Source organism: Leptonotus elevatus, chromosome 4, assembly GCF_054856555.1.
Source record: "Leptonotus elevatus isolate MCC_2025b chromosome 4, RoL_Lele_1.0, whole genome shotgun sequence".
Lineage (NCBI taxonomy): Eukaryota > Metazoa > Chordata > Actinopteri > Syngnathiformes > Syngnathidae > Leptonotus > Leptonotus elevatus.
In genome coordinates this window covers 13,272,641-13,292,010 of record NC_141242.1, presented here as the reverse complement: position 1 = coordinate 13,292,010, position 19,370 = coordinate 13,272,641, and the positions used below count along the sequence as shown (strand labels likewise).

The following is a 19,370-nucleotide window of genomic DNA, read 5'->3' as shown; positions in this document are numbered from 1 at the left end:
GTTCAATATTGTGTTGTAAAAATGAAAAATGTGGATGTGAAGTCTCTACACAAATAATATTTCAGCAGGATATTTCTTGGATCTTTTCTCAGCGGAGCTCAATCCCTAAAACAAGCACTGGATTTCCTGTTGTCGAGAGAAACGTGTACTGGCTTGAAGTGAAACGGTCTAATCCCGTGTGGTTCAACACCTTCACCGAGAAACCGGATTGAAAAAAAATAGATACAATAGAAAAGGGTCTGCCTATCTCAATGGGTGTGTTTATGGATATCTGCATCAGGGTATTTTCACAGCCTGTTCATTGACCATGACATCTCTCAAGTCAAGGATTTACATTCCCACTGTGCAGATCGAGCGAAGAAAAGCAAATGCGTCATCTCAAGCCGTCTGTACTGCAAACTGATAAGATTCTAAAACAACTCAGGCTATCTTGGCCATCTTGTGTCACACATCATTCATGATCCATCAAGATCCTGCTCTGATGAGCCGTGAAAGGAAGAACTTTGACAAATTAGACGTGTAGATTGCTGCCAATGAACACGTATCAATGTTCGGCAAACGATACAGTTCAATTCATCTTACAGCTGTACAGTTGACAGTATAGAGTAAACCATGATCTGGAATGTGTCTCCTTGGGAGACATGTCAATACTGCTACTACAATACTGGCAAAGAGGAACTTGACATGTTTAAAATAATAAAAATAATAATAATACAATGATGGACCTTCAGAATGTTCTGTTCTTCCTTCTTGGAATGTTGCCATTTCCTGTATTACAGGACATCAATGGTACCTTTGAGAAAAGGCGAGGTTTTTGTTGTTCTGTGTTCCATTCCCATTGTTGCATCAAAGTAAGTAACAGTTCTCTGTTGACCAATTAACAGTATAAGCAGTAAGCTCCATCCTGTAGGTACCACTGCACTGCGATTAAACCAAACTGTACTTTGTGGCTGAAACCGAGCTTCATATACAGAGTTTGCTGGCACATTGAAAAACTTCATGCACATGTCCATGTATTTTTCTTTCACGTAGCTGTTCTTGCTGTTGTTGTAAGCCTCCGAAGCTGGGAAAATTGGGAACTCCGTGGGTCGACTTCATTCCTCTTTCAGTAACTTCAACAGCCAGTGTGAAAGGAGCTTTCGATAACAAGCAAAACTAATTGCTGGTGTTCACCATTGACAATAACTCCATACATTTTAAGGAAGGTAAAGAAGAATGTATGAAATGTTTCAAAATCAGGGTGTAGCATTGAATTTTCCTCAGAGACTAGTAGAATGGTGATCATGGTGGTTGACCGTAAAATAAATAAATAAGTATTAAGAATCATAAGGAAAGGCATTTTCTATTGTCATAAATAGAAATTGGGTCCTCACAGGCCAAATTTGAGCCGTTTTCCTCCCTTACTTCCAAGTCAGCAAAGGACCGATTCCCAGATGTCTCTGAAAGATTATCCTGAGTGATTTTCCTGAGGTACGGGGGTGTGTTTAGAATGTTCTCCTCGCCAATCTGTTTGGAACACAGTTGGGACTGTAATTGTTAAACTTGTTCAATTTGTACAATGGCAAATCCTTGTGCGTAGTCAACATCAATGTGGGTCAAGCCAGAGACTCTGAAGATGGTATTGTTGGAGAAAGAGTAGCAACTGGTTGCGTTTAGAGCTTATATAACTTGTCTCACAAATAATTTGCCGTGAAAATGACTTACGAGAAAATAAAACTCTTTCATAGTCAGTTATGTTCTTTTCTTGAGGCATCCCTGAAGGGTTTTACAGACAGTCTGTTCGAGAAACTACTAATAAAATGAATCAAGGGCAAGATTGTGATGTACAGCAGATGGAAAGATGGTCTGACAGAATTTATTACGGTTACCATGGAGATGACTGCTGACTATACTGTCAGTGCTGTGTGTTCTTGATGGCAGTCTGAGGAAAACTCTTGTCTTTCAGTGCATCAGTGCTGCAGCACCGTGCCTGGGATAAACTCTGGCTCACTATGTGGGGAGTCCTGTGGGAGTCACTCTGAAAGGATTGACACTGTGATTACCCTCTTAGTGTGAAGGATCGGAGAGGTTACCAACCTTCAATATTTGAACTTCTCCATCTCATCCACTCCTCACAATCCGATTTAATACCTCCTCTAAGTCATAAGCCCTCGCACACACAACCACACACACACACACACAAAAGCACCCCCGCTTGTTGGTACCCCCCCCCCCCACCCCAACACACCTCAAACTCACGGCAAAGGAGGGAGATTAGGCTCGCTCGCCCCATCGGCGAACACTAATCTGTTCTGTAAACATGCAGCACAGTGAGCCCTTTTAAATCAGCCTGCTCAGCCGATATTTCTTAGCACCATGCCACTCACCTCTCCCTAAAGTGGAGAGCCTTGGCAGTCAGCAGCTCTTGGAACCTCTCGCAAAGCATTCACACACACCGGCTTGAGTAAGACACCAGCAAACAGGCGTAGGCAGTGCTGATAAACCAAACGCTCTTTCTACACCCATCGGCTATTTTGACTAAAGTCAGCCAAACAAGCTTTTTGACCAATAATTTTATTTAAAACTCATCAACATTGTCTCAGTGTGTAACTTCATCCCATTGACCCTTGCTCTGGTTTAAGGGCAGAAATGAGGAGACAGTGTTTAAGATATAAACCATGGGGTCCTTGGTTTTGTTTCTACAGCGGAATTTTTACATAGGTCAAAACATGTCATAGTCTATCATGAAGCTACTTAAATGCAGTAGTAAAGTCATGCAACCATTTGTTACCAACAGCGCTTGTCTTTATTAGGGTTATGGGTGAGTTGATGCCTATCACGGTTGACTTTGGGTGAGAGGCAGGCTATACCCTGGACTGGTCCCAAGTCAATCACAGGGTTCATATGGACAAATGACTGTTCACACTCTAACAACTATGAACAATTTAGCCTTCACTGAAGCCATGAGGGGGTGGGGGGGGGGTACTCATTCTACACACAGGAATGATGGAGCCAAAAGCCGGTTCCAGAACCTCAGAACTTTAAGGATGCTAATCAGAATGCCACCTTGCCGCTCGAGTAAAGGCATAATCTTCTTAGTCACATATTTTCCCTAGTTAGGGTTGATGTTTTGATGGGCCTTCTCCAAATGTTTTTGCTAAAGGTGTACCTAATGCATTGTAGCATAGCTTTTATGCATGGATGCTGTTACTGATTATTTTTGTTTGCCTTTTGGCTTGTCCTGTTAGGGGTCGCCACTGCGCACCATCCTTTTCTATAAACCTTCTGTTCAGTCTTCCTTTAGCTCTATTGCCTGGCTCCCTCCTAATCATCCTTCTACCACTATGCTTACTATGTGTCCTCTGTATTTGTCCAAACCATCTAAGTCTGGTCTCCAAAACATCTAACCATGGCTGTGCCGCTGAGCTCATTTGTAATCCCATCCAACCTATCCACTCCAAAAGAGAACCTTAACATCTTCATTTCTGCCACGTAAAGCTGAGCTTCCTGTTGTCACTTCAATAAATGAAGTAGTAGAAGTAGGAAGCTCTTCCTGAAATAGTGATACACTGCTGTGAAACAAGTTAACGGCACACCGTTCATAACCTTGAAAATTTCATATATCATAAACTTGATACACCCTGTAACCTCAGAGACACTCCAAAGAAAGTATGGCCCACAACCATCCTAAATTTGGGAAGGTAGCTAGTTTAGTGAGCAAGGTGCATCTGCAATTAACTGTGAAGATATTATTATATCTAAAGCTAACTGACTGGAAAGGGGCACCCGTGACCCTGCCGTTATGTGAGGTTGTCTCTGAAGCATGGGTGAATTTATTGCTTTGATAACATTCCTTCCGTCGAGCTGAATTCTCATGGGAGGTTAGCTCCGATGTGAAGTTTGAAGAATGTGCAGTGATGAAACGAAGATGCGTCCACTGTCTGACTGAGATAACCAAACATGGAAGTTTTGTCTACTGTCGCACACTCTGAGGTCTAAAAGGGTATTCCCGTGAGCACAAAAACAGCTGGGCACATGAAAAACAGACAATCGAGGCCAAAATACAAAAAAGTGTACGTCCAGATTCTAACTGCATCATAATGGGACGAGAAGAGGAACGTGAAAGATCTGCTGCGGGTTGAAAGGATACCTTAACTGCTGAGTAAACACTACAGAGCGCAATTCCCACAGCTACTTTCTTTTTATTTATAGTAGACACTCAGGACATAAATATGGATCTATTTGCAGCCACGTAGGCTTTTTCAATGACTTTGACCAGGGGAGAGCTCTGTGCATTGGGTCAGCCTCGGTTTACTTTCTGGTAGCTGTGGGAATTTGGGTTTATGAGCAAGACTGAAGTTCATTTGTGTGGTTTCTGTTGGTGATACATGGCAAGAGCGATAAATTAAAAAAAAGCCTTTGAAGTAGCGTTTGGGCTTAAGTCTGAAATGAATATTACGGCAAGCCATCATTTGATGTTACCCTGGTGGCGCAATGCTAATACCCATGGCGTACACAGCAGAGGTAACTGGGTGATATTCACCCAACGGAGCGAACCAAACGGCCTTAGACCAGGAAATTGAACTTTGTAACAAATAGGACTGCTCCTCATTTCACTCCAGAATATGCTCTCAGTACTTTTCAGGTGACAAATTACAGGAAAACAAATTCAATTATCGTGCACACAAGCCAGTGAAGAAATTTTAGACAAAGCCATACTGTGTTGATGTGGTTAGCACAATTATTTCACTACTTATTTGATGTAGAGGCACTAACTTTTACAGCTTGGAAATTTCTCTCAAGAGTGAAATAAAGTCCAATAGTGATGATTAAGAGCTATGTTAGTGTAGACCAAGAATAGATAAAGTATTACCTGTCAATCCCACTAGGCATTTACATTATAGTTGGGCTGGGTATCAATTCTAATTTCCTTAATCGATTCGATTTCGATTCACTGGGGTTCAGTTCGATTTGATTTAGATTTTTCTAGATTTGATTTGATCCGCTTCAATTAAATCGATATAGATTAATTATGGCACATGAATTCTTCTTAAAGGTCAAGGGCATGATTAAAAACTCCACAAACAAATTCCAAATTAAACTGGCAGTAACTGGTTAAATAATTTAATAATTGTAAATATAGATTCTGAATGGTCAGTGCAATAAGTCAGGTCTTTCATTCATGTAAGAAAATACTTTTAAATTAATCTGAACAATACATTTAAAGAAAACAGTAAGATACACAAAAATGTATCGGAGGGAAAAAATATAAAAATAATCGATTCATAAAACCATGAATTGATATCAGGCTCAAAAAGGAAAATGTATTCGATATCGATTATTTATTTATTTTAAACCCAGACCTACATTACACAGTGTCTTCAAATATTTGTTGCATTATTTGTATATTGTTTTTTTTCCTAATAGTGTATTGATTAATTAAATTTTGTTTTTTTATTCATGTGCCACATCAAAAAAAAAAAGTTACTTGATTCATTGTACGTAAACTCTAAAGTCAAGACATAATATCTGGAATCATCTTTCCCAATTTAAATGAATGGAATGACAATAATCCATTCCAGGCTCACTGAAAAACAAAACAAAAATATTTTGTAATGTGTTTTCTAATAAGGAAATATTTTATTGTTTACTTAGCAAATCGTTGGCATTTCATATTTTGTGTTGGTATTAAGCTAGCGGATGACAGTTGTGTGGTTGTTTTGAATACTCAACGTGTGATTCCCCTTTTTTTCAGTATAGTTTGACAGTAAATTTAAACTGGGAATGTCATTAATCTTTTTAGAATAATTGTTCATAATTAATTCTATACTGCTGTAAATCTAACAGTTTTACATATGCATTTAACAATTTCTGTTTAGTTGAATTTCTCATCTTCCACTTTCCTACACAGATAGGGATGCAGTGAGCACACCATTCTGTCAATCCAAAGGAAAAAGAGTATTTTAGTTTCTCTGTCATGCAGCATCTGTAGTCACTTAGAATTTACAAGCAAGAATGGGACGACCAAATGCAAAATTATTATTTAATAACAGGGAAAAACTGCTAATAATACATTGAGGTAAACACTGAAGGGTCGTAAAAGGTGGCCACATAAGATAAACACATGAAACTATCATACAAATCAACAGTCTTGTCATCCCTTACCTCTCTGGCTCAGTTTGACTCGAGGGACACTTTGTTTGATGCTCGCTCCAAGCGGGAGGATGGCCAAGAACATCAATCCCACTAATGGGACTCCTGGATGGGATAGTGCCCTAATCCTGCTGTCTTTGCTGCCATAATTGCTGCCAGACATGCAGCGCTGAGCCCCATCTTCATTTGGACTTGGATGGCGAGAGCCTCTTTGCTCCATGGCGCGTGGACGGGTCTGATTTCCCCTCTGTGCTGCCCTGGAGGGAGACCAATGCATAGGATGAAGCCAGGGAGGAGCAATATGTGTGTGTGTGTGGGGGGTGTGTGTGTGTGTGTGTGTGTGTGTGTGAGTCTATTCTAAGTCCAGTGCAGGATATGTACACACTTGTGTTTGTGACCACTGAACGGCTTCACCATGGAGCCCTGCAGGCATGTTGCCCTCTCTCCTCGGCCATCCTACCTCTCAGCTCTTGCCTTTTGTGTTGCCTTTAAACCTGTTTGCTCAACACAAAGGTCATTCCCGCAAAATAAGTTACACTCCACTATCAGTCACTCTCGCCCTCCTCCATCTTCTTTTCACCCAGATAACTCTTTTAATTCTGCGCCTAAATGATACTTGGCAAAAGTTCCAAGCGGTCGCCAATGACGCTGTCAGCTCCTCCTTTATGGTCGGTTAAAAATGGCCCACATCATGTGTTGGACTGAAAGAGGCCTTGGGCACACCAACATTAGATCACACTTGGGGATGAGTGAGATGTATTAAAAGACTCACAAGTTTTTTTGTATTATGATAGGACAAATGAGTGAACATGGGGTGACGTGGAAGAAACTGTTATTGTGATACTCAGAGCGAGGTAGGAACGGGCATGATTAATAGTAACACGATTGAGTCACAGAATACTATTATCTATTTGCATAGACTATGGCTTTCAAACTCATTTTTGTCGTGGTTCACTTTGTAGTTGCAGCTTGCCCCAGAAAGCCCTTAAGACTGTGAAACCAGATAAATGTTTAATTGTCTCATTGTATTTACTTGTGATTTCTAGTTCTGAGATCAGAAGTCAAGGAAAATACTTACTTGCTTACTGCACTCCATATCAAAAGGTAGGATGGGCACGTTTATCTGTACACGATATGTACTGGCCCATCTCTTCTTACAAATTAAGTAAAACTGAACTTGGTCAATGCACTTTCAGTTTTTCTGTTGGTGGCTTCTGTAATACTCTACAACAGGGGTCCTCAACCCGGGCTGCACTGAAGACGAAATTAAAAATATTTTATTGATTATCAGAGTCTAAAAGATACGGAGTCCCTAAATGGACATAGGAGAAAAGAAAAAAAGAAAGAAAGATTTTTCTCATTAAGACGACAAAAGAGAAACTTTGTCATCGTTAGAATGAGAAAGTTTCTTGTCAGAATGCAATTTTTTTTTACGTTAAAACGAGAAAGCAGCATGGACATGGTGGGGTGTGGGACTTTAAAATATGTTTCTCATTAGGACAAGAAACTTTATTGTCCTAACGAGAAAACGTTCTTGTTCTAATGAAAAATGGTTTATTTTTTTGTTAGAACGAGAAAGTTTTCACGTTAGGGCAAGAAAGCAGCATGCGTGCACGGGAGACCCTATCACTACATTTCAGTTTGTGATTCTGTGTGAAAATGACAACTTCATTTGCAAGTAGAGCATCAATGTCCTTTTCGTGCAGAAGCACAAACTGAAATGTAGTTATAGGGTCTCCCGTCCACGCATGCGGCTTTCTCGTCCTAACGTAAAAACGTTCTCGTGCTAACAAAATAAAAACGTTTTCATTAGAACAAGAACGTTTTCTCAACAATAAAGTTTCTTGCCCTAATGAGAAACATATTTCAAAGTCCCCCAACCCACCATGTCCATTTAGGGGCTCCGTAGAAGCCACAACTTCAGAGGACCAGACAACTACGGGGGTTGTTAAATTTAGTAAACTGATGCAATTTGAAAGGAAAATAATTGGTGGGTGTGTTTGGGACAGACCACACATGCTTCAACAAACTGGGGACTTTTGAGGATTGTTGAGGCCCCAAAAAGTGCTGGATATATCAAAAGACGCATAATAAAGATGCCGTTTATTTCACGACGGGCATTTGATTATTGCATGTCTCAGGGGAAAGTGTCAATTAATGGTGAGCAAAAAAGTAGGGACTGTTGGTAAATCATTTACAATTACTCATCCCCAATTTCCTTCATGTTTGAACCAAGTAATGTGCTAAAAATGAGTGTAATACTGCAGTAATAAATGTTTGAAGCGGTGTCCAGCTGGACTTCTGATGTTTATTGTTAAAATGTGGACGCTTTACTCTTAACAATCAGAGCCTCCTTCATCTCAACTATTATTGCCAGAGTAAACTTTGATCAACAAATGTTATTCAAGCAATTTATTTCACATCACTGCTCAATCATTAGCTCTGTAATTTTGTGTATCGACCACTCCAACTTCCAACCTCCATAAGAGCAATTGTTTTCCACTTCAAGGAGGAAGTGATATATTCCAGCAGCAGATTGCATGTATTGAACGTATTGAATTACCAAGTTTAATTACACACCCGCCCGGTTGATCAAACCTGAGTTCCGGCTCATTTCACAGCCATCTGAGCCACTAATGAACCCGACAAACAATGAAGTGCTTCATGAACCTCAAGCATCCCTCTTGTCCTCCCCCTTAGCTTCTCATTGCTACATCTCCCTGATTTCTTCCCGCCTTCCGTCTCTTGTAACATAATTAGCCTCTCAATGACCGCGTGAACAAAGTCAAGCCAAACTAATAGCGGCGATGTAGCGCTCGTGTCTCATGTGCTCTAAGCAAGCACACCGTTGCAGTTTGGAGTCATCGGAAATATTCTTCTCGGCCTTCTTGTGTCAAACTAATTACAAAGGAGATGACATTATGAATGCATTCATTCATTCGCACCCCCACACAAAGACTACAATGTTCAATGGCAAGTTGGCAAGAGTGTCCATTCCCCCACTTGACTTTTTGTTTATTTTCCATGTCCTGGCTTGCCGTGCGCTATTTGAAAGTTGAGTCGGTTACACTGAATGAGGGCTATCGTATCAGGCACTGTAGTAATAAACTGGAGAGGATTAGTCCCCGATTAACACACTGATGTTTAGATAAGATGACAAATTGAGACACCCTAACACCTGCGGGGGTTACAAACTTAAGATACAGAGTTGTGCCTAACGGATGGCGGATCAGCAGCGGTTGCCTAAGTGTGATAGAGAACGTGAATCCAACTGAACCTCTTTGCGCTTAAAAATACTTCTTTTTTTTGTCTCCACTCAGGGACCAAAACAAATCTCATTTATGTAAGTAGCTATTTAGCCAATTAGAAGCCTTAAAATGTTTGCAACAGCCACCTTGGTAGCACATTGTGAATACCAAGTATAGTGAGAGATAAGTTCTCTATCTAGGCCTATAAACTGTACGCTAATCAGCATTTGTATGTCTGAATAGTGCAACTTTGTTATATGTTGCTCTTGAAGAAGCCACAAACTGTCCATTCAGTTTTAAGCACCCTGAAACACTGTTAGGATTTTGTCAGCCAAAACGCATAGAACAATGTTTGTGTGATATACCCATGTTTTTAGAGACATGGCCTCTGACTAGGGTGTCCAAATCCGGTCCTCGAGAGCCACTATCCTGCATGTTTTAGAGGTTTCTCTCCTCCAAGTCACCTGATCAAATGAAATGATCAAATCTTTATCAATTTTCTGCAGAGCCTGCTGATGAGCTCATCCTTGAGTACCAGAGTTTGATACCTATGGTTTAATAGGATGTCAGATTACGTTTAGTTTCGATACATGTTATGTCTCATTTCCTCATATGTCGTTGACTTGTCTTGCTCATTAGGGTTAGTTTCCACCTGTTCTCATCGATCCCTTGTCTAAACCAATCAGCTCCCTCCAGCCTCTCGTGTCTCATTTCTTCTCGTTGGTGTTCATGTCACTTCCTATCATTTTTGTGAGTCCATTCCTAGTTTTGATTTGCTACTTTGTGTATTGTTGGTCTTCTATTAATCGATTCTGCATGCTTTTATTTGTGGAAAACAATTACATTTTGTTTTGAGTACTGCCTTGCCTCTCTGCTTCTTTTTCACCTACGTCTGCCTTATTGTCACTACCACCACAACAACTCACAACAAAGCCAAAGAAATTGGAGTGTGTGCAAAACTGTCCGAAGAAGTGTGTGATTCATCCTACACAGAGAAATATTCTGTAAAAAAAATACGTTTTAAGTGATGAGTTGAAATCTGGGACTGGCAGAGCTTTAATATGAACAAATTCTATAACAAATGATGAATCACTCAATGAACATCATCTATTTCTGAGTTTCCACTATGTCTATTTCTCAATGCGCATACCTGTTGAAATCTCCTTCTTGACTCATACTTCTGTTTACAATTAGTGTAATCGGACATCGCTTGAGCTGCTGTCACCCGACTTACATGTGACAGTCCCATTTTGAAGGTCTACACATGTCGCTTCAGTGGGACTACAACAAATCATAACTTTATACCATGTGTCGCAAAAATAAGTTAGCAGCCTTGTTGCAGATGCCGGCCCTCAAATAAAGGAGCATTAAAAAAAACTCTGAAGTAATTTGGCTGGAAAAGATAAAGTCTATCCAGTTTGAGAGTCAATAAAATAGATGAAGAGTGACAGCAGGGGTAGAGAAGCACGCCGCTCTGTGCCATGCGAGTTAAACAAAATCAAGTGTTTCCTGGCAGCTCCAGCCTGGGGACCCCCCTGTTGTCTTTGGCAGAGCGCCTTGCACATGGGCTTTGGGAGAGAAAGGGGGGGCGACAGTAAACAAACTTGATGACAACCTTGGCAGATTTGAAGCCAGACGCCGGCATAGTGCCGCCTCATAAAATAGACCTGGGTAAGGTACGGCCCGCGGACCGCATCTGCCCATGTCCACAGGCTCTGACTGGCCTCAAAGTCTTAAAATCAAACTTAAAATATAAATATGTGCTTCTTTTATTTTTGATAAGTGTGACTGTTTCAAGCCAGCAAATGGAACAGCTTGTCTTCAACTACAGCTCTAAAGACCACTGCAAAGTTGCAAAGGTTTCTCTAACTTAGTATTTTAGAAGATTTATATGGAGAAAATGAATAACAAAACAATAAAACAAAAGTCTGTTGTTGTTTTTTGGTCTCTTAATTTTTTCCAGAGCTGCTTTATATTTAGCAACATTTCCAACCCTTCTTGCTACTGTTTTTTTTTCTTCTTCTTTTCTTTAACGCAACAATCGCCAATGCCAAGAGTGGTTTTGCAACATTCTGGTTTCCTGCGCAGTGGAGGGAAAAGAGGGATTTGTTTATAATGATATGGGAGCCACAATTGTCCATCCATCCATTTTATGTACTGTCTGTCCTCGTTGGGGTGAGCCCCCACTGGATGTTTTTTTTTTTTGTGGATGTTGGTTAACTGTTTTCAAAGCAAGGTTCCTCATATTGCCTCTGATTTAGAGTCGTTTGCCTGATCCTTCAAGACCCACAGAAAATTTTCTGCGACAATATACGCACTGAACCAACCACAAAAAAAGAGAAGACTCGATTCTTCCACCAGAATTGTCTGTTTCTAGCTTTTTTTTAGTCTAGTTTGGGAAAGGGCTCTTGATGGTAAAATGATCGTTTCTTTTCAGATAAGCAAACGTGCCGTGAGCAACACTGACTCACTGCATGGCTTGAGTTGAACCTCAGTGGCTTTTTTAGATGGTGTTCGTCGTTCACTCCATGAACTTCATGTTTGATCGCGAACTACATTCTAACGCGACACATACCGCTGTACTCTGTTCATACCATACATAGAGTACATACTCTGTTCAAGTGTGACGTGCCTTAATTTGTCCGACTTACGTGTTGTAATTTGTCTGCCTGATAATTGATATAACAAGCCAAGACAACCCCGTAATCATTATCTTCAGCTCAAAACCTGTGTTGATCTCAAATCCAAAGCAATGCAACACCGCCATCTACTACTACAGTGGCCTACAAACAAAAATTTCACAGACAAACTGGGCGAGACTCCACGCCTGTATGCTGAAAAATACACTTGACAAATATGAACATCCACAGTAGTGAATAGATTAAATCAACGAAATGTTGTGCTTTGCATATATATATGCATTAAATATGGAACAAATGTGAGGTTAGCATATTGGTACGGGCCTCTACAACCATTACAGTTTCTCACGTGAAAATGAAAAAATATTTTCCCACCCATTACAACATGTCACATACTCTGGTTTACCGTGACATCAACAAAGCGAGGGGCCTTCCCCCGCCGTCGGTCCATCCATAACGATCCCAAAATGTAGTCCGGCAATTAAGAGTAGGCAAACTTTTCTGAAGGACGTTTCCATGTGCAGGTTGTCAAACGGCAGATGGCAGTAAAGCTGTGTGGCCATGAGAATTCTCACACACAGACCACCCCTAATGAGGCAGTTAGCAACAACCCAGGTGCCCCGTGGAGGACACCATTATCAAATCCCTCCATCTCGCCATGACAAGGTGCATTAGCCGGGCTATTTGTCGAGTCCCGGCCACCGAGCAGACGTAACAACGTGGATAATTGTTGCTAACTCTCGAGACGTTTTTTGTTTTTCTTGGCAATGGTCAATCACCCGTTTTTTTTTTTTCTGTTTTCTTTTTGGTAACCTTGCGTTTAAGCAAGCATACAACTCCCTTGTGAGTTGGTGTGAGTTCGTCTCAGTGAAAACACAGGGCCGCCACCAGTCCACACAACTGCTGTTTTTATTATAACTAAAGATGAGAAGCATTATGCTTTTTATTAGCTTTTTTCTTGTAAATTTGAAGTAACGGCGGTCTTACTTTTCAGAACTTGCTTTTGTAGCCTATTACCTGAGGAATAGTGGATTAGTAAAACTAATATTAAAGAAAGAGAAGAAAGCAGTAAATATTTTACGTCATATCCTGGACTAATATCCCATTTCAAAAGGCTAAAAGACAATAAAGAAGATTAGAAATCCAAGGTGCAAAAGTATATATTCATGATGGGCCTTTAGTCAGGCCCAATTTCTAATAAAAATCATTAAAATCCATTTCAACATGCTAGCAGTGGATATGCTAATATGTGACAAGATAGCAACATGAAAGCAAAACGTTATAAGGAAGAATGATGATTGACAAGATGTTAACAATTTGTATGCTAATGTCCTGCCAGATAGCCTGACTACAAAATGAGTGAATGTAGATTGAGAATGATTTTACATCATCCCTTATAGTCATGGTCTATTTCTGTTTAAAACAGATAAAATGCCAAGATAGCAACCAGATGACACAAGGTACCCTGGCAGATTGATAAGGATTTTACATCATGTCTTGTAGCCTTTTTTTTTTTTTTATCTGTGGCTAGCACGCAAATAATTGGTGTGGTGACATACATACAGCAAGATAGCTATGTGAGAAACACAAAATGTGCCAAAGCAGGTCAATAAGGGTTTAGACATCATTATAATGATTATTCTAATGATAAGATATAAAATGGAATAATTTGTATGCATATAGAAATACACTATAGCATTCTGAGCACCATGGTAAGGCATACACTTTGAAAACTGTCTTAATGCTAACCCACAGTATACATACTATAGCTAGGCTTTTGCCAGGCGATGTGAAGCATGTGAGAACGGCCATGGAAATTAAAACCTTCACTAAACGCAATCATGCAAAATAAATTTTGGCAGCATTTGCAGCTCTGGCATAAACTTCAAGGGAGCACGCACAATGTGATTTATTTAAGATGTTAACCTCTAGCATGACTTGTGTGCGTGCATATCTTTGCAATTACACGACGTCTGTCTGTTTCTGCTAATCAGCGTGAATAAAAATGACGTCGCCCAAATAATTACAATGTGTGGACATCGCAATGTCAGAGGACTTTTGAAGTCACCAGCAATGAGTGCAATGTAGTGAAACACATTGTAGTAGATAAGGCCACCGAGGAGTTTTCCATGGAAACTTCAACAGGGCTCACTGCCATTAGGGAAGTTAGAATTTCCCACAGCTGTTTACATTCTATTAAAAACTATAAATCATAATTCTGCGGGCTCTTTTGATCACGGACTGATTTTTGGAGGCAGTGGATTTATGAAATGCAGTTACGGTATTGCATGTTTTGCATCACTTATTTCATTACATCACTTTGAATAAAAAAAAACAACCTCACAGGACAATCTGTGTCCAAAATCAAAGAATGCCCCCATGAGAGGACGTTCCAGTAGAATTCCTTCTGTTTTGGAAGGGAAAATGACGTCTCTAGGTAGCAGCAAAGAATACGGGTAGAATTCCAAACCTCCAGATTCTGGCCAGTCTGCGTTTTCTCTCTCACGGGTATTTAACATCTTAAGTGAGTTTTAAAGTGGGAGAGACCTGGCCTACCCTACGCTGACCACACTCATAAGGATTTGAAGAGGTTTAACATATGGTTGTTGTCTCCGTCCGTTTTCTGAGCAGATTGGGGTGGTAATGTCACTCTAACACACCCCACACTACAAGATAATCACTCAGCGTAATCTTTAAGAGACATTTGACAATCGGGCGTTTGCTGACTTTGATAGCCATTTAGGGAGGGAAAATACGCATATTTGGACTGATTGTCGGGATGTGTGACTCCCTGCTTCATGATTAACAATCAGGAATATGTGCGCAGATCGTGGTACAAAGACTGCTCTGAACTCACAACAGGACCATTTAGGAATATTATTCCGAGACGTCCGATCACTGGGTCTTTGGTGATTTTGATTTCAAGCGAGGGAATTTCCTCAACTGCCTGTTTGTAGGCATTTGTGTACCTCAGTTAATCGGGAATATTGAACCAGCATAATCATTATGATTGTCGTCCTCTACAGTTTGCAGAGCACTCTGAGGAAACATCACTCTTAACAAGTCTCACACCACAGGATAATTGTTCAAGATCATTTAGAGACATCCGACAGTCAGGACTTTGTTGACTTTGTTAGTAAGGAAGGGAAAATGCTGAAATTTGGCACGATTGTCAGTACGTGTGTACACTGCTTAAATCAGAACCAGTGAATACTTCAGGCAAATCTCATGTCTGTTAACGATCTCATTGCGTATCATGTGGCAGTTTAATCCATAACTCTTTGTCCATGCAAAGTGGGCTTGATATGAAAGTGATACAGTGTCGGGTCAACGGCTGCGGGTTCGAATAGAAATATGGAATGTTACTGGATCTGCTGTTTACCACTCGAGATGGGACCAACCCAAAGTGGAAACAAAGTTGTATTGAAAACACAGACATGGCCGCGTAATCGAGACGCGGATGAAAATGCCAAAAAGCTTTGCTGATACGGGACAACAAAACAAGTAACTCTACACACGTCGACTAGGCCGTGACCTCAGCCGCGCCGCGCTGAATTTGTATGAGCGCGCATGTACGAGCGTATGCGCGTAACCTAATCCCGTCCTGAGGTGAGCAGATGGGAGCAGCGGGGCATGAAAGCGCTATGTGACAGCTCTAAGTACTCTCACTTGTCTGTCCACAGCCCAGAGGAAAACACAGTAACACCAGTGGAAGATATACAAGCACTATCCGCTTCTATTGTTCTTTTGGTCCAAGGACATACCCACAATGGATATTTTTGTATGTGGTTTGCAAAATGCATTTTAAGGGTTTAGGATTGGGACTTTTTGGAAACAAAAATTTACAAGAATAACCGAATGGCACATTTGAACCACACTGAGTTTCGAATGGTCAGAACAAAGCATTGCTCTTGGCGTTTATTTCCGGACACACCCACGACAAGGGAACGGAGACCCCAGGTGCAAGTCCGAGCTCCACTGTTGCAGGTCTTGGTTTTTGTTAAATACATGTCCCCACAAAATTTGACTTGTTCTCCAGAGTGACTTGTATGTTTTTGTATTTCTTTATGATGTCTTTTTTGACTGGTGTTTATGGGGTAAAAAAGTATTTGGCCAAAATCCAAATGGAAGTCTATGGAAAACTGGCCAAATACCTTTTTGTGCAAATTCAGGGCCTCACAGTCCAAAAAATACGGTAATGTAAATTAACAAATATGAAGGCTATTAAAAGAAATAGTAAGGTACTGTAATCTGGGGTAATAAAGGGACTGGCTGGTAATAAGGGACCATTTTACAAATGTTTTTTTTATCATTGTGTTTTTTTAATCATCAAATTTACACTTACATCATGAATTAGTTAGAATTGTGTAGAAGTACTGTAAGCTGGTAATGATAGAGACACGAAACATAGAATTTACAGTTACATTGTGCACATCCTGTGAACATGTTTTCACCAGGACAGACTTGTTTTGACCCTAGTCGATTGAAGGGAACAAAGTTTTTTTTTTTTCACGTGGCCTCAGAAAGGTGCATCCTGAGCTATTATTTCCAAAGGCCAGTCGAAGCCAGACAGAATGTCTGCCTGCGAGCAATTGGCACCTCGTCACTGTGGACTCTGCAAACTTCACAATTGCGGTGCATGTGCCCTTCGTAAAACGAGGCTGGACTTTTGGGAAAACTGTACTTGCGTACAACTCGACTGAGCAAAAATAAATGAATAAATTGCCACTGCTATAGGCCAAACTGGGGAAAATGTAATGGCTTATGACAAGAGCCAGCTCCTCTTTCCCATTCCAGAACTCTAATAGAAAGTGGATTAGGACAGAGCACGTTGTTACCTGTCAACACGTCCTTATTTTAGACTGCCCGGGCGCCATGCGGGGATGACCCCGGCGATGATGTCATTTTTTTAGTCGTCTTTCTCTTGGCAACTTGTCAAAAACCTTAAACGTATCTTAAGAAATTCACGTTCTGTATTCTGTAGTCTCTGACCTCCACCCCGCCCCCACCGTCCTCAAGCTCCTTGTAGGGGTGTTGCAGAAAAGCCCCAAACCGAGTGGAGAGTGGGGCCTTTAGACAAAAGCCACACAACTGTCTCTCGTTTGCTTTTGTGCGCCACTGCACAGAGAATATTCAACACTCGCTCCTCGCAAAGTGGAATGTCTGACACACGCTGACTGTGAGCAGTATTTTGGGGCGGATGTGCGTGCTAAAAAACGTGAAGCACTGCACTCATAAAAGAAAAAAAAATCCAAACGTGCTGTAGCCTGTCACTGTGTGTTTATTGTCATGTGCATGGTAAAAAATAGACGGACAATAGAATTCTTATTTCGCTTTACGAGTATAGAAAAGGTAAATAAAACAGACTACTCACATAGTTCTTCAAATAACTCCCAGCTATGTGAAATAGGGATGTGAACCAGCAAACTGGATTTACTGGCCACTTATGATTTTAATGTGGCACACAGATGGAACAACCCGCATACAATAATAAATAATACAAATATGAAAGGTTGCATAGTGTTCAGTTGGCCTTTCCCCTATGAATTTAAATGAGGGTGACCTCCATATTACACCACTGGCCGCGTTTTACATCATATTTAATTGTAGTATTATTTTCCCCCTCTGTAAATTAGGTTGTGTTTACGTTGAACTCGCATTGGCAGACATCCGATACGTTTTGGGTTTTCATTCGCATTTGGCCTTCAGATATCCGAGCCCCTCCCCTAATCTCAGTTATGCCACCGTGTGCGTTTTATCGTCACACAATACCCCAAAACATTGCATCATTTGCATTTGTTAATTTCCAAAGTGAAGACATTGAGACCAATACAAAGCTTGACATGCCTTTAGCAGGTTTGCTTTTCAATGTTGTTCACACCAATTCTAGCATCACCATGTCTGTTGTCAAACACGCAAATCACCTCTTTTGTTACTTTCGATTCAAAATCGCACCTCTAATGGATTAATTGTAGAATTATTAATGAACCTGCACGAAGTAAACAATAAACATGCATGTTGATGAGCCATAAAGCACCCAATGTGTAGGTTATGCAACAGGCAACCGTTGACTTAAATAAACAGCTTTGGTAACTACCAAAATATTTGTGTTTAATTCAGTTGCGGTTTGTAGACATGTATTTAGAAACACTTTGTAACACATTTTCAAATGTAATGTTTTCTAAATAAAATTTTAAAAAGCACATTATTATATTTTGATTATAATTGTAAAATTATACATAATTCCTTAATTTGAATGCTTTCTGACTTCTGAGCTGGCTGATTTTGGGGTACAAAATGATTAATTGGGCAATTTGTAATGTCAAAAGCTGTTTTTATCGAGGTTCAGATAAAAACAAATCTCAACTACTTGTCCCAAACACAAAGAAGTGTTTTAGTTCTGTTTTGTTTTGTTTTGTTTTTTGGGGTGAGGGTGACACAAAACATATTTTTATGCCAAAACAACAGAAAAAAGTTGTTGAGTTTGGGATTTAAAGGTAAAATACTTTTCTAACATTTTCTTTGGAAACACACACAAAACTATCTATATTTTTAATTCTGGATAAAAACATACAAAAAAGACACAAAACACATTCTGAGTTTTTGTTTTGTTTTGAGGTTTTCCTTTGAACTGTGACAAAATGTGTTTACAAACAACACCGTCATTACAAAAATGTTAATGACAGCAAAGAAGTCATGTTTGACCCTTTTAAAGTTGGTAGAAAAGCTTGAAGATGTTTCTTTAAAACAATCAGGTTGGTTTAGTGAGCCTGTGCAATAATGCAAACAATTTTTAAAAAAAGGCAATAAGATGCAGTCAAATGTGTTGATTTTTACAACTCCATGTACATCAAGCAACATCATCAAACCTGCATCTTACCTGTGTTCAACTTTGCCTCTCTCACAGGCGACACATGCCCATCTGTGCCGCACCTGAATGCACCGTCGCTCTGCTCCTTCCCCTCGTGCACACGCTCAAAAGTCAAAATTGAGGAGAGAAAAAAAAAGAAAGAGAAAGAGCAGCAGCAACAGCTGACTCGCCTTCCTCCCGATTCCAAACACACGAAAGCGATCCCGTCTGATCCGGTGAGCACTTTTCTCCAAAATGTGTCCACTCCCCTTGAATCCAGCGCTCTTGAACTCTCAGTGCACTCCGAGCGTGTGTTTGCGTGTGTGTGTTAGACTGCAGGCTTGCCCCTAGAGGGACTCACTTCTAATTGGGGCCCTGAGCTCAGTGGGAAGGGCCCCTCAGCAACTGTGTGTCTGTAGATAGATAGATAGATACTGTAGATACCTTGACTTACTTAATGAAATGATTGGAAATGCCAGTCATCTCTTCGAGCCCTACAAA

General features: G+C 40.4%; 1 protein-coding gene across 1 annotated transcript in view; it reads right to left on the bottom strand.

Moving 5' to 3' along the window:
• Nucleotides 1–19,166, bottom strand: part of sema3d (sema domain, immunoglobulin domain (Ig), short basic domain, secreted, (semaphorin) 3D) — a 42,398-nt gene extending 23,232 nt beyond the window's left edge. Inside the window, exons 1-2 of the mRNA XM_086073325.1 lie at nucleotides 18,900–19,166; nucleotides 6,145–6,389 (exon numbers count right to left, since the gene is read on the bottom strand). Coding sequence (XP_085929451.1) covers nucleotides 6,145–6,352 — 208 coding nt within the window. The 5' untranslated portion in view covers nucleotides 6,353–6,389; nucleotides 18,900–19,166. The remainder of the gene's footprint in view (nucleotides 1–6,144; nucleotides 6,390–18,899) is intronic.
• Nucleotides 19,167–19,370: the final 204 nt, after the last annotated feature.